The sequence below is a fragment of the Bombina bombina genome, chromosome 12 (assembly GCF_027579735.1).
Source record: "Bombina bombina isolate aBomBom1 chromosome 12, aBomBom1.pri, whole genome shotgun sequence".
Classification (NCBI taxonomy): domain Eukaryota; kingdom Metazoa; phylum Chordata; class Amphibia; order Anura; family Bombinatoridae; genus Bombina; species Bombina bombina.
In genome coordinates, this window is record NC_069510.1 from 149224115 (window position 1) to 149240242 (window position 16128).

At 38.9% G+C, this 16128-nt stretch overlaps 1 protein-coding gene across 1 annotated transcript in view; it reads right to left on the bottom strand.

Moving 5' to 3' along the window:
* The window catches only part of ADGRD2 (adhesion G protein-coupled receptor D2), a 677900-nt gene that overhangs the window by 400303 nt on the left and 261469 nt on the right, over positions 1–16128 (bottom strand). Inside the window, exon 16 of the mRNA XM_053695488.1 lies at positions 9608–9723. Coding sequence (XP_053551463.1) covers positions 9608–9723 — 116 coding nt within the window. The remainder of the gene's footprint in view (positions 1–9607; positions 9724–16128) is intronic.

Genomic DNA, 16128 nt, shown 5'->3' on the forward strand with positions numbered 1-16128 from the left:
TTTATTCTCTTGATATTCTTTGATGAAGAGCATATCTAGATATTCTCACTTGCTGCTGATTGGTTGCTGCACATAGAAGCATCGTGTGATTGGTTCACCATGTGCATTGCTTTTTCTTCAACTAAGGATATTTAAAAAATGAAGCAAAATAAATAATGGAAGTAAATTGTAATGTTGTTTAAATTTATATTCTCTATCTGAATCATGAAAGAAATATTTTGGGTGTAGTGGCCCTTTAAGCTCTAGATTTTACATTAACATGATTTGGTTATTATATTTACCTTTCCACTTCCAATACCAGATTCTGCATTATTCTTTATCTAAGGCCATACAAAAAACAAGGCACCATGTGCTTTTCATTGGGCTCCACTTTTAAACTTGCCCTAATGCATTTCATGCTCCTCCCTCTAATCATGGGAGCTGCCGTTTTGGAACCTAGTTAGCACTGAAGGTGTCTAAAGGAGAGTTGCTGCACACAATCAAACACATCAGCACTGGAATGCAGTGAAACTTAGGTTTTAACATGGCAGCTCCCATGACTAGAGGGAGGTGGGGAATAACTTCAATACTATGTTTATAAAATGTATTTGGTGTTTAATGTCCCTTTTAAAGACCATTAAATACAATATATTTGCAAAATCAACAAATGCACATAATCTGAATTTCAAATGAGTAGCACAGTTTTTTCTGACATATTTCAATGTTAGTTTATGTTCCCTTCCCCCTGCGTCACGTGACAGTCATCAGCCAATCACAAAATGCATATACTAATATACTGTGAGGTCTTGGACATGTTCAGTTGGAGCTGGTGCTTCTGCAAGTGTGGATATTTCTACTTGCTAGGTTACATAGATTTGTCATACCTTAACAGATCCCTGTACCTTTTGGTTGTAGTGAATTTATTTCATAAGGTGGTGAAAGTCCATGAGCCATTACACCTGGGATTCAACTCCTGGCCACTAGGAGGAGGCAAAGATTCCCAAAGCTCTAGGAGCACTTAATCCCTCTGACCTCTCTGAGAGTCCAGTCTAATCTTTGCCTGCATAGTAGGCAGATGAAGAATTGAGGGGCTCCTGATTCTTCACTGAGAGGAGTCCTTACTGATCTGTGGCCCATTTTCCCCTCAGAGAGCTTCTACAAAAAGACAGAGGGAAGATTGGAGTATTGGGCAGTGACAAAATCCCTTTCATTGAAGGAGTTAGTCACAAGCCTGCCATAGGTGTCTCACGGACTGGTCCCCCGGCCTCCTCCTGTTGGGACATCAATATACTCCTTACATAGATCCTCTGCTGTGATGTGCACAGCACTGGCTGGACTCTCTACCAGAAGCAATCTTTTCTGCAACCACTATGTATGGTAGAGTGGGTGCATCTGAAGTAAGTGCAGCTATTTCTTGCACTCACATAGCCCAGACTATTAGTAGGTACACCAATTGTAATGTGCGCCATAGCCTGGAGACATACGTATGTAATAGACTAATTCCACCTTTATTACATTGAATTTTTATACTTAGGGGCATAGTTATGAAGCTCCGTATGGAGCTTGATGCCCCGTGTTGCCGGCGAGCCAGATGTTATGAAGCAGCGGTCTAAAGACCGCTGCTCCATAACTTGTCTGCCTGCACTGAGACCACGGACAGTAATCAACCCGATCGAATACGATCTGGTTGATTGACACCCCCTGATAAATGTCGGCATTTATCGATGTGCGGTGGACATGATACCCTACTTCGTATCATCTCTGCTCGCACATTGATAAATATGCCCTTTAGCCTAGTAATTATAGAAACTTTATTATGTGGTAATAGCTGTTTTTTTTTCTATTCAGCTAATCACCTTGGACTTTCAACTCAATGCAGCCGTATAGCTTCTCTTATATACACAGTAAAAAGGAATGTAACTGTTTGGCAATGTGAGGGGGAGTTTATTTGTGTAGTGTATGTATTTTGTGCACTGAATTAGCACAGCATTTACAGTTAATAACTAGTTGATAAACCTGCCCAGAGGGCAGTCTATTTGTTAAAAATGCAACCCCCCAAGTTACAGAAAATAAAAAAGTACAAATACAGAAAAAAATAAACAAAGCTATCCAAAAATAATAAAATTAAAGGGACATAATACTCATAAGCTAAATCACTTGAAACTGATGCAGTATAACTGTAAAAAGCTGACCGGGAAATATCACCTGAGCATCTCTACGTAAAAAAGGAAGATATTTTACCTCACAATCTCCTCAGCTCAGCAGTGTAAGTTCTGTGTAAAAAGTTATACTTTAAAAAAAATTAAAAAATGAAGAAATGAACAGCAGCCAATCAGCATCAACAGTGCTGAGGTCATGAACTCTTTTACTGTTATCTCATGAGATTTCACTTAACTCTCATGAGATTTCATTGTAAACTTCCTTACACTGAATAGGGAAATAACATGAGTGTGCACGAAAGCTTGCTCCTTCGGCTGTCCCGGGACAGACATACTTATTTGTTGCTTAGAAGTCCTTTACAATGGGATGTGGCTACTGAGAAACTTTTGAGGTAAATTATCTTTCTTTTTTACATAGAGATGTTCAGATGATATTTTCTAGTCAGTTTTTTACAGCTATACTGCATTACTTTCAAGTGTTTAAATATTTGGCCCTTTAAACCTAAACTAATACCCCTATAAAAATAAAACATCCCCCCCAAATAAAAACACCCCCTAATCTAATACTAAACTACCAATAGCCCTTAAAAGGGCTTTTTGTAGGGCATTGCCCTAAAGAAATCAGCTCTTTAACATTAAAAATAAACAAAGTCCCCCCTAACAGTAAAACCCCCCACCCACTAAACCCCCCAAAATAAAAAAACCTAACACTAATAAACCTAAACTACCTATTGCCCCTAAAGGGGCATTTGTATGGGCATTCAGCTCTTTTTCACATTATGCTCTTTTTGAAATTGCCCAAAGAAACCCTAATCTAAAAAAAAGAAAAAAATAACACTAAAGCCCCAAATAGGTACTCACGGTTTTAGAAGTCCGGCGGAGAAGGTCTTCTTCCAGACGTGTCCATCATCTTCATCCACAGTGAAGGCGTCGCGGAGCGAAGGTCCGGAGCAGTCTTCCCAGAGGTGGCGATCCTCTGTGGTGGTCATCTGTGGTGGCTTTGGTGGTCCTCGGCGTCGGCGGTCCTCGGCGGCATGGAGGATCCTCTTCATCCATTGCCTGTCATATACTGAATATTGAATGCAAGGTACTGCAATCAATTTGGGGTACATTGTATTCCTATTGGCTGAATTTTTCAAAACAGCCAATAGGATTAGAGCCAATAAGATTTCAGTAGGTCTCACCCTATTGGCTTATTTTGAAAATTTCAGCAAATAGGAATGCAAGGTACCCCAATAAATATTGGATTCCTTGAATTCAATCTTCAGTGCACAGTGGACGATCACATGAAGAGGAACCTCCACGCCTTCGCCGAGAACCACTGCCGCCGAGGAGAGCTACCGCCACAGATGACCACTGCAGAGGATCGCCACATCTGGGAAGACCACTCTGTTCCTCCACTCTGTGCCACCTTCGCTGTGGATGAAGATTATGGACCAGTCTGGAAGAAGACCTCCGCCGGACTTCTGAAACCGTGAGTACCTATGTGGGGCTTTAGTGTTAGTTTTTTTTTTTTTAAATGTTTTGTTTTTTTAGATTAGGATTTATTGGGCAATTTGCAAAAGAGCTGAATGCCCTTTTAAGGGCAATGCCCATACAAATGCCCCTTTCGGGGCAATGGGTAGTTTAGGTTTATTAGTGTTAGTTTTTTTTATTTTGGGGGGTTTGGTGGGTGGGGGGTTTTACTGTTAGGGGGGCTTTGTTTATTTTTAATGTAAAATAGCCCTTTTAAGGGCTATTGGTAGTTTATTCTTAGATTAGGGGGTGTTTTTATTTTGGGGGGGCTTTTTATTTTCATAGGGATTAGGTTTAATTTTTTTTATTTTAGATAGTGTTTATTATTTTTGTAATTTTAACCGTTTTTTATTTTCTGTAATTTTAGACTAATGTAATGTAATTTTTTTTTAAATTTTAATTGTAATGTAGTATTTTTTTTAATGTAATTAAGGGGTTAATTTAGGGGGTGTTAGGTTAGGGGGCTTAGTCATTAAATTAGTTTTTTGCATTGTGGGGGTTTGCGGTTTAGGAGTTAATAGGTAAATTAGGTTTAATGCGTTGTGCGGGGTTGGCGGATTAGGGGTTAATAATTTTATTGGTATTTTTTTTCTTAATACTTAGTGCAGGCAGTTAGTTTATTTTTTTCTTAATAGTTCATATTTTAAAAAAATACTTGCGGGCGGTTAGTTGTTTTTTTATTACTTATTGCGGATGGTTCGTTTTTTTTTTTTTGTAATGCTGCTCCTTCACTGCATTCCTGGGGAGTACGAAAACACCACCCTGCCATTTTCGGGATATAGTTTATTGTAGGCTAGGTTTTTTTTTTTTTTTTTGACAGATTAGGTGTAATTCTTTTTTATTTTTGATAATTTCCTTTGTTATTTTCCGTAATTTAGTGTTTGTTATTTTTTGCAGATACTTAGTAATTTTTAGAGTAGTGTTAGGATTCTTTTAATGTGTAGTTTATTTTATTTTAATTGGTCGTTATTTTAATATTAGTTTAATAATTATATTAGTTAATTGTTAGTTTAAACTTTTTTAATTTGATAGGTAAATTTTAATTTAATTTAAGATAGGGAAAATGTCATTTTAATATAAAGTTAGGGGGGCGTTAGGTTTAGGGGTTAATAGTTTAAATTAGTATATTTCATTGTGGGGGTTAATAGGTTTATTATAGTGTCTGCGGTGTATGGCTTAATAACTTTAGTATAGCGGGGCGAAGTGGGCGGACGGCAGATTAGGGGTTAATAATATCTAAATAGTGTCTGTAATGCGGGAGGACGGTGGTTTAGGGGTTAATAGGTAGTTTATGGGTATTAGTGTACTTTGCAACACTTTAGTTATGAGTTTTATGTTACAGCTTTGTAGCGTAAAACTCATAAGTACTGACTTTAGATGGCGTTACGGATTTTGTCGTTATAGAGTGTAATGCTCGCTTTTTAGCCTCCCAGAAAAACTCGCAATACCAGCGCTATGGAAATCCTATGCAAAAACTTCATTTTTACAAGTGCGGTACTGACGTTGCGTTACAAGCTAAAAAGGCTTGCGTTACACCTATACCGACAAGACGTGTAATGGCTGCGTTACTGTTTTAACACTGAAAATACCATATTTTCAGCGTTAAAAGACGAACGCACAGACTTGTTATCTAGCTGTTAGTTCTTTGTTTAAAGAGGTTTTATGTACTTTAGGCATCCAAGACCCTAAATCATCTGTAGAAAAACCTTCCAAAAAACTGGATTTGATTTTTAAACCTTCTGCTAATATTCAAGAGTTTTTTTTTCCTATTCCAGAGGCTCTAAAATAATTGTCTGAGAGTAAACCAAGTGTGGTCTTTTCTTTTAACCCATCCTCTAAATTTAATAGGATGTTTGCTTTGATGTCTTCTAATGTAGAGCTTTGGGAAATGTTTTTATTGGTAGATAGTGCTTTTCACTTTAGCCAAACGAACTACTGTTCTTTGAGAGCATAGTTTATTTTTCAGATATCATATGGACATGAAATTGGTAACCTTTTCAGTAAGCATTGCTTCTTTACCGGTTGTGTCTGCTCATTGGTGTTACAAGTGAGTATTTATTAAAGACAAGAGAGTTCCTAGAGCCTTTGTAAAAATCCTGGGAGCAGTAGATAGATCAACCAAAAGAGCCACACACTGAAATGTTTGTCCTGAAAGGCAAATCTTAGAAGCTGGAAATGATCTAGGAATAGGAAGGAAGGCATTCTTTAAATCAAATGTTGACATGAATTGAATCTGTTGAATAAGGGGTAGAATTGCCCAGATTGTTACTATTTCGAAAAAAGGAACTCTGAGAAATTTGATTAAAGTCAATAAGCCCAGAATTTTAAAATGTAAAATGAGTTCTCTTTCTCATTAATCAAGTGTCTCTTTTCTAGGAGTCATTATAGTGACTATGCAGCTTTCTCTAACGCATCATGGATCAGAGTTATAGTCAATTTTCCCAGAACTAAGTTACATTTCTAACCCATATGTAGCTCAATGCATGGAAGTGTTAGGTCTGATGATTGCAGCATCAGATGTTTTCCTTTTTCGTGACTTCATATGAGACCTTTAATTTTGCATGCTCTTAAGACAGCTGCTCCATAACTGGTCCACAGCCTCTGAGGCTGCGGTCTTCAATCTGCCTGATCCTATACGATCTGGCTGATTGACACCCCCAGCTAGCGGCCCATTGGCCATGAATCTGCAGGGGGAGGTATTGCACAAGCAGTTCACGAGAACTACTTGTGCAATGATAAATGCTGACAGCGTATGCTGTAGGCATTTATCAATGTGCGGCGGACATGATACGCTACATTGTATCATGTCTATCTGCACATTAATAAATCGGCCCCTCAATGTGATGTTTTACCTAATGTGATTTTTCAGACAATATCAATTAGGAGATTATAGCCCACCTCCTTGTTCTAATCCAAAGAATTATTTGGAAGAAGCATTGTGAAACACATGTCATGTGTGCGATATCGGGAGTACGTATCTCCCTTCTTGCTTGACTTGCTATTTAATACATTCCTAGTCTGTTTGCCAAGAATTCTCTGTTACTTTAGATAGCGGTAATTGTAAATGAGTTCTCGGATTGTAGGAGCCTAGTCTCAGAGTAGATGCTAAGATTGTTAAGTGGGTAGAATGTTGGCTTAAAGATAGATGACAGAGGGTTACATCAGCCAATAGGATTTTTTCAACCTTAATTCCGATTGGCTGATAGAATTCTATCAGCCAATCGGAATCTAAGGGATGCCATCTTGGATGACGTCACTTAAAGGTACCTTCATTCGTCGGGTAGTCGTCGTTGGAAGAGGATGCTCTGCGCCGGATGTCTTGAAGATGGAGCCGCTCCACGTCGGAAGTTTGAAGATAGAAGATGCCATCTGGGTGAAGACTTCTGCCCGTCTGGAGGACCACTTCTGCCCGTCTGGAGGACCACTTCTGCCGGTTTCGTTGAGGACATCTTGCCGCTTGGATGAAGACTTCTGCTGGTAAGCTGACTACAACAGTATCCTGTACACCGACTATGTTTACAGCGCTGCAGAATCTGTTGGTGCTCTACAAATACCTGATAATAATAATAGTAAGTGGATCTTCAGGGGTTAGTGTTAGGTTTTTTTAAGGGTGTATTGGGTGGGTTTTCTTTTTAGGTTAGGGCTTTGGGTCGCAATAGAGCTAAATGCCCTTTTAAGGGCAATGCCCTTCCAAATGCCCTTTTCAGGGCAATGGGGAGCTTAGGTTTTTTTAGTTAGAGTTTTGTTTGGGGGGTTGGTTGTGTGGGTGGGGGGGTTTACTGTTGGGGTGAATGTTTGTATTTTCTTTTACAGGTAAAAGAGCTGATTTCTTTGGGGCAATGCCCCGCAAAAGGCCCTTTTAAGGGCTATTGGTAATTTAGTTTAGGCTATGTTTTTTTTATTTTGGGTGGGATTTTTTATTTTGATAGGGCTATTAGATTAGGTGTAATTAGCTTAAAGATCTTGTAATTTGTTTTTTATTTTCTGTAATTTAGTTGTTGTTTTTTTTGTAATTTAGCTAATTGTTTTGAATTTATATTAAATTAATTAATTGTATTTAATTTAGGGAATTTATTTAATTGTAGGGTTAGGTTAGGTGTTAGTGTAAGACAGGTTAGGTTTTATTTTACAGGTCAATTTGTATTTATTTTAGCTAGGTAGTTATTAAATAGTTAATAACTATTTAGTAACTATTCTACCTAGTTAAAATAAATACAAACTTGCCTGTAAAATAAAAATAAACCCTAAGATAGCTACAATGTAACTATTAGTTATATTGTAGCTATCTTAGGGTTTATTTTACAGGTAAGTATTTAGGTTTAAATAGGAATTATTTAGTTATTAATAGTAAGTTTTATTTAGATTTATTTTAATTAATTTAAGTTATGGGGTGTTAGGGTTAGGGTTAGACTTAGGTTTATGGGTTTATAAATTTAGTATAGTGGCTGCGACGTTGGGGGCGGCAGATTAAGGGTTAATAAATGTAGGTAGACGGCAGCGATGTTAGGGACGGCAGATTAGGGGTTAATATGTTTATTATAGTGACAGCGACACTGGGGGCGGCAGATTAGGGGTTAATAAGTGTAGGTAGGTTGCGGCGACATTGGGGGCGGGAGATTAGGGGTTAATAAATATAATGTATGTGTCGGCGATGTTGGGGGCAGCAGATTAGGGGTTAATAAGTATAATGTAGCTGGTGGCAATGTCTGAGCGGCAGATTAGGGGTTAATAAGAATAATTTAGGTGTCGGCGATGTCGGAGCAGCAGATTAGGGGTTAATAAGTGTAAGATTACGGGTGTTTAGACTCGGGGTTCATGTTAGGGTGTTAGGTGTAAACATAAAATGTTTCCCCATAGGAATCAATGGGGCTGCGTTACTGAGCTTTACGCTGATTTTTGGCAGGTGTTAGACTTTTTCTCAGCCGGCTCTCCCCATTGATGTCTATGGGGAAATCGTGCACGAGCACGTACAACCAGCTCACCGCTGACTTAAGCAGCGTTGGTATTGGAGTGCGGTATGGAGCTCAATTTTGTTCTACGCTCACTTCTTGCCTTTTAACGCCGGGTTTGTAAAAACCTGTAATACCAGCGCTGTAGGGAAGTGAGCGGTGAGAATAACGTGCAAGTTAGTACCGAACCCCTCATAACGCAAAACTCGTAATCTGGCCGAAAGGTTTTTAGACAATCCTTTCATTTGTTTATTCCTTGGTCTACGTACAGGTCAGAGGGCTACATCAGTTTCTTTAGTTTTTTGGCTAAATTTCATGATTACCATTGTTTACCTAAAGGTGGGATAGTTTTTTCCAAAATGCATTATTGCTCATTTTTCTAGATCAGTTTCCTCTTCTTGGATTTTCAAGGATGAGGCTTATAGTGAATAGATTTGCTAGGCAGCAAAATACTTTCTCTAAATTCTACCACTTTGATGTGTTTGGTAGGAAAGTTCTTCAGGCAGCAGTGCCTGTCTTTAAAAAGAAAAGATCCTGCCCAATTACTCATGGACTTGGCTATTAGTTCCCAGGAGTAATGGCTGGTAGACTCTCATCACATTATGAAAGAAGACAACATTTATGCTTACCTGATAAATTAATTTCTTTCATGGTGGAGAGAATCATTTTTTTCTGGTGTAATTTCTAGTTTGCACCTTCTTTTCCCTACCTTCCTACTTCTCCTTCCTTTGCTATACTAGAATACCAGAGAGATCAGAGGGATTAAATGCTCTTAAAACTTTGGGAATCTTTACCTCCTCCTAGTGGCCTGAAGTTGAATCCCAGGAGTAATGGCTCGTGGACTCTCAACATCATGAAAGAAATGAATTTATCAGGTAAGCATAACTTTTGTTTTTATACCATGGATCAAGGTTCCCTTTTTTTCTTAAAGTTCACAATTACATGGGGTACACCAGTTAATACATTGGTCTGTTCTTGTTAGATATTAATAGGTCAGAAACTCACCAGACTTGGAGCCTGATCTGCTTCTCCATGCTGCAATTTGGAGTCAACATTTTTGAGCGTCGTCTTGCGCTGGACACGGTCACCATGATCACCCGAAACAGAACAAAGGTATTCACCTAGATGTCAAAGAGAGTTATATATTGATGAGGCTGTGCCACTCCTTTTTTTTTTAACCACTGCACCTCCTAATTCAACTTGTATGCTAAAATTAGTAGCAGAACTACTCGACTGCCGGGGCAATAATGCAAGCACGTGACTGTATATACTACATAGAGTGTAGAAAGTGAAAAGAAATAACCGTTGTACTAAAATAAGCTAAAGCAATAGCACAAACAGAACAGCCTCATAAATACCATAGTATTGCATTGGTTTTGTCTTTGTTAGGAATATAACAAGTCATGGCAACTTAAGAACTGATGAAGCCCTACTTAAAAGTTTATGGGCCGCATTTATCAAGCAGCAGTGTCTGCTTCTGAAGCCCATCATTTCATGCTCACCTAAATGGTGGCGGATTGAAATTATATGATTGGGATGATTGACAGCCCCTGCTAGAGGGCGACTGGCTGCCAGTGAGCAAGGGTTGGCATTGCACAAGCTTTTCTGGTGAAATGCTTGTGCAATGATAAATGCGGACAGCGTGTGCTGCCCATTTGCAGCGATGTCCAGCGGACATGATTCGATGCAGCAAATCATGTCTGCTCAACATTTGATAAATGGAGCCCCATGTCTAATTAGAGCAACATGACTGTTCATACTTGCCGTTGCCTCTTATGATTTTGTATTATTGACTCTTTGAGTTGGACCAATCAGAGAAATGATAGCAAATTCAGAAAATTAACGGCTAGATTTGGAGTTTTGTCGGTAACGACCCGAAAAGCTAACGCTGGCTTTTTTCTGGCCGCACCATAAAAATAACTCTGGTATTGAGAGTCCACATAAAGGCTGCGTTAGGCTCCAAAAAAGGAGCATAGAGCATATTTAACGCAGCTTCAACTCTCGATACCAGAGTTGCTTACGCAAGCGGCCAGCCTCAAAAACGTGCTCGTGCACGATTCCCCCATAGGAAACAATGGGGCTGTTTGAGCTGAAAAAAAACCTAACACCTGCAAAAAAGCCGCGTTCAGCTCCTAACGCAGCCCCATTGTTTGCTATGCGGAAACACTTCCTACGTCTGCACCTAACACTCTAACGTGTACCCCGAGTCTAAACACCCCTAACCTTACACTTATTAACCCCTAATCTGCCGCCCCCGCTATCGCTGACCCCTGCATATTATTATTAACCCCTAATCTGCCGCTCCGTAATCCGCCGCTACTTACATTATCCCTATGTACCCCTAATCTGCTGCCCTAACATCGCCGACCCCTATATTATATTTATTAACCCCTAATCTGCCCCCCACAACGTCGCCTCTACCTGCCTACACTTATTAACCCCTAATCTGCCGAGCGGACCGCACCGCTACTATAATAAAGTTATTAACCCCTAATCCACCTCACTAACCCTATAATAAATAGTATTAACCCCTAATCTGCCCTCCCTAACATCGCCGACACCTAACTTCAATTATTAACCCCTAATCTGCCGACTGGAGCTCACCGCTATTCTAATAAATGTATTAACCCCTAAAGCTAAGTCTAACCCTAACACTAACACCCCCCTAAGTTACATATAATTTACATCTAACGAAATTAATTATCTCTTATTAAATAAATTATTCCTATTTAAAGCTAAATACTTACCTGTAAAATAAATCCTAATATAGCTACAATATAAATTATAATTACATTGTAGCTATTTTAGGATTAATATTTATTTTACAGGCAACTTTGTAATTATTTTAACCATGTACAATAGCTATTAAATAGTTAAGAACTATTTAATAGTTACCTAGTTAAAATAATAACAAAATTACCTGTAAAATAAATCCTAACCTAAGTTAGAATTAAACCTAACAGTACACTATCATTAAATTAATTAAATAAAATACCTACAATTACCTACAATTAAACCTAACACTACACTATCAATAAATAAATTAAATACAATTCCTACAAATAACTACAATGAAATAAACTAACTAAAGTACAAAAAATAAAAAAGAACTAAGTTACAAAAAATAAAAAAATATTTACAAACATAAGAAAAATATTACAACAATTTTAAACTAATTACACCTACTCTAAGCCCCCTAATAAAATAACAAAGACCCCCAAAATAAAAAATGCCCTACCCTATTCTAAATGACTAAAGTTTAAAGCTCTTTTTACCTTACCAGCCCTGAACAGGGCCCTTTGCGGGGCATGCCCCAAGAAGTTCAGCTCTTTTGCCTGTAAAAAAAAACATACAATACCACCCCCCCAACATTACAACCCACCACCCACATACCCCTAATCTAACCCAAACCCCCCTTAAATAAACCTAACACTAAGCCCCTGAAGATCATCCTACCTTGTCTTCACCTCACCAGGTATCACCGATCCGTCCTGGCTCCAAAATCTTCATCCAACCCAAGCGGGGGCTGGCAATCCATCATCCGGTGGCTGAAGAGGTCCAGAAGAGGCTCCAAAGTCTTCATCCTATCCGGGAAGAAGAGGCGATCCGGACCGGCAACCATCTTGATCCAAGCGGCATCTTCTATCTTCATCCGATGACGACCGGCTCCATCCTGAAAACCTCCACCGCGGACCCATCTTCTTCCGGTGACGTCCATCTGAAGAATGACGGTTCCTTTAAGGGACGTCATCCAAGATGGCGTCCCTCGAATTCCGATTGGCTGATAGGATTCTATCAGCCAATCGGAATTAAGGTAGGAATGTTCCGATCAGCCAATAGAATGCAAGCTCAATCTGATTGGCTGATTGGATCAGCCAATCGGATTGAACTTGATTCTGATTGGCTGATTCCATCAGCCAATCAGAATATTCCTACCTTAATTCCGATTGGCTGATAGAATCCTATCAGCCAATTGGAATTCGAGGGACGCCATCTTGGATTACGTCCCTTAAAGGAACCGTCATTCTTCAGTTGGACATCGCCGGAAGAAGATGGGTCCGCGGTGGAGGTCTTCAGGATGGAGCCGGTCGTCATCGGATGAAGGTAGAAGATGCCGCTTGGATCAAGATGGTTGCCGGTCTGGATCGCCTCTTCTTCCGGGATAGGATGAAGACTTTGGAGCCTCTTCTGGACCTCTTCAGCCACCGGATGATGGATCGCCAGCCCCCGCTTGGGTTGGATGAAGATTTTGGAGCCAGGACGGATCGGTGATACCTGGTGAGGTGAAGACAAGGTAGGATGATCTTCAGGGGCTTAGTGTTAGGTTTATTTAAGGGGGGTTTGGGTTAGATTAGGGGTATCTGGGTGGTGGGTTGTAATGTTGGGGGGGGGTATTGTATGTTTTTTTTTACAGGCAAAAGAGCTGAACTTCTTGGGGCATGCCCCGCAAAGGGCCCTGTTCAGGGCTGGTAAGGTAAAAGAGCTTTGAACTTTAGTAATTTAGAATAGGGTAGGGCATATTTTATTTCGGGGGTCTTTGTTATTTTATTAGGGGGCTTAGAGTAGGTGTAATTAGTTTAAAATTGTTGTAATATTTTTCTTATGTTTGTAAATATTTTTTTATTTTTTGTAACTTAGTTCTTTTTTATTTTTTGTACTTTAGTTAGTTTATTTCATTGTAGTTATTTGTAGGAATTGTATTTAATTTATTTATTGATAGTGTAGTGTTAGGTTTAATTGTAGGTAATTGTAGGTATTTTATTTAATTAATTTAATGATAGTGTAGTGTTAGGTTTAATTCTAACTTAGGTTAGGATTTATTTTACAGGTAATTTTGTAATTTTTTTAACTAGGTAACTATTAAATAGTTCTTAACTTTTTAATAGCTATTGTACATGGTTAAAATAATTTCAAAGTTGCCTGTAAAATAAATATTAATCCTAAAATAGCTACAATGTAATTATAATTTATATTGTAGCTATATTAGGATTTATTTTACAGGTAAGTATTTAGCTTTAAATAGGAATAATTTATTTAATAAGAGATAATTAATTTCGTTAGATGTAAATTATATGTAATTTAGGGGGGTGTTAGTGTTAGGGTTAGACTTAGCTTTAGGGGTTAATACATTTATTATAATAGCGGTGAGCTCCAGTCGGCAGATTAGGGGTTAATAATTGAAGTTAGGCGTCGGCGATGTTAGGGAGGGCAGATTAGGGGTTAATACTATTTATTATAGGGTTAGTGAGGTGGATTAGGGGTTAATAACTTTATTATAGTAGCGGTGCGGTCCGCTCGGCAGATTAGGGGTTAATAAGTGTAGGCAGGTGGAGGCGACGTTGAGGGGGGCAGATTAGGGGTTAATAAATATAATACAGGGGTCGGCGGTGTTAGGGGCAGCAGATTACGGGTACATAAGTATAACGTAGGTGGCGGTCGGCAGATTAGGGGTTAAAAAAATGTAATCGAGTGGGGGCGATGTGGGGGGGCCTCGGTTTAGGGGTACATAGGTAGTTTATGGGTGTTAGTGTACTTTAGAGTACAGTAGTTAAGAGCTTTATGAACCGGCATTATCCCAAAAAGCTCTTAACTACTGACTTTTTTCTGCGGCTGGAGTTTTGTCGTTAGATTTCTAACGCTCACTTCAGACACGACTCTTAATACTGGAGTTAGAAAGATCCCATTGAAAAGATAGGATACGCAATTGACGTAAGGGGATCTGCGGTATGGAAAAGTCGCGGCTGAAAAGTGAGCATTAGACCCTTTCTTGAGTGACTCCAAATACCGGAGTTAGACTAGGAGCCTCTAACGCTGGTTTTCACGGTTAACGCCAAACTCCAAATCTAGCCGTTAGATTTATGGAAGTTGAATAAGTATAAACCATGTCTACAGCCTAAACTACCAAATAGTTTTGCTTAATTCTGTATCTTGATAGATCCAAGGGTTTCTAGTTTAATCTAAAACAGCAATACATCTATCTGTAAGGGTTTGGTTAAAGGGATACTGAACCCATTCGTTCTCTTGGTATCTGTATTTGAAAAAGCAGGAATGTAAAGCTTAGGAGCCAGCTCATCTTTGGTTCAGCACCTGGGTAGCTCTTGCTGATTTGTGGCTAAAATGTAGCCATCAATCAGCAAGCGCTACCTAGGGTCTGAACCAAAAATAAGCTGGCCACTAAGCTTAAAATTATGCTTTTTCAAATACAGATACCAAGAGAATAAAGAAAAATTGATAATAGGAGTAAATAAAAAAGTTGCATAAAGTTGCATGCTCTACCTGAATCATGAAAGAAAAAGATTGGGTTCAGTATCCCTTTAAAGTAACATGTGAGATTATTTTACAGGTAACACAGTCCAATAGTGGTACAGCACTAAGATAACAAGGTGGTGCAGGCTGTAAGGGTACCACACAAAACCCTTAAAATAATAGCACAGTCCAAAGAATTCAGCAGCACTCACCACTATGTAGAAAATTCCATTTTTATTGGGATATATCGAAATAGAAAAGACAACGTTTCGGACCTCTAGATTAAGGACTAGAGGTCCGAAACGTTGTCTTTTCTATTTCGATATATCCCAATAAAAATGGAATTTTCTACATAGTGGTGAGTGCTGCTGAATTCTTTGGACTGTGCTATTATTTTACAGGTAGCCAGTTTAGTTCTCATAGTTATAAGAAGAAAATGTTATAGAAAGAATTTTAACATGAATTCGTTTAAAACCAGTGAGGAAATTCGCATGGATCTTGGCACGCTGATAGAGCTTCCAAATATAAATATTATTTTACAATGTACAATAGAATTATTGTATCGTTATTACTGAACACATAGGGCTCCATTTTTCAAACGTCAAGTGGACATGATTCACTGTAGCGAATCATGTCCGCTGGGCGTCACTGCAGGCGGACAGCACACGGTGCCTGCAGTTATCATTGCACAAGCATTTCACCAAAAATGCTTAAACAATGCCGCCCCTGCTCACTGGATGCCGATCAGATGCTAGCAGGGGCTGTCAATCATCCCGATCGGATCGGGATAATTTCAATTCGTCACCTTTAAGCAGCAGCCTGAAACAATGGGCCTCTTGATTGACACCCCCTGCTAGTGGGCGATTGGCCGCGTATCTGCAAGGGGCACATTGCACCCGCAGTTTACAAGAACTGCGGGTGCATGATAAATGCCGACAGCAACTTGGTATCATGTCCGCTCGCACATTGATAAATATACCCCATAAGGGTCTGTTTTTTAAAGTCTCAAGAAAGATAAACAACTGAATAATCCTACAAGGCAAAATCAGCTCAGTTCCCTTACATATAACCTCTAAAAAAATTAATTAATGAATTTATAAAGCACCTGTTTGTTTTGTTTTTTACATCACTGAATGCTATATCATTGTTTCTTTCCAATGAGTAAGGAGTATCATTTGCATGAAGATATCATTTCCGAACACGTGCATAAGATGTATGGCTGAGATGACTCTTTTTATACCGTATGTGATGTTACTATAACAAGGAAAAGTGATTCATAA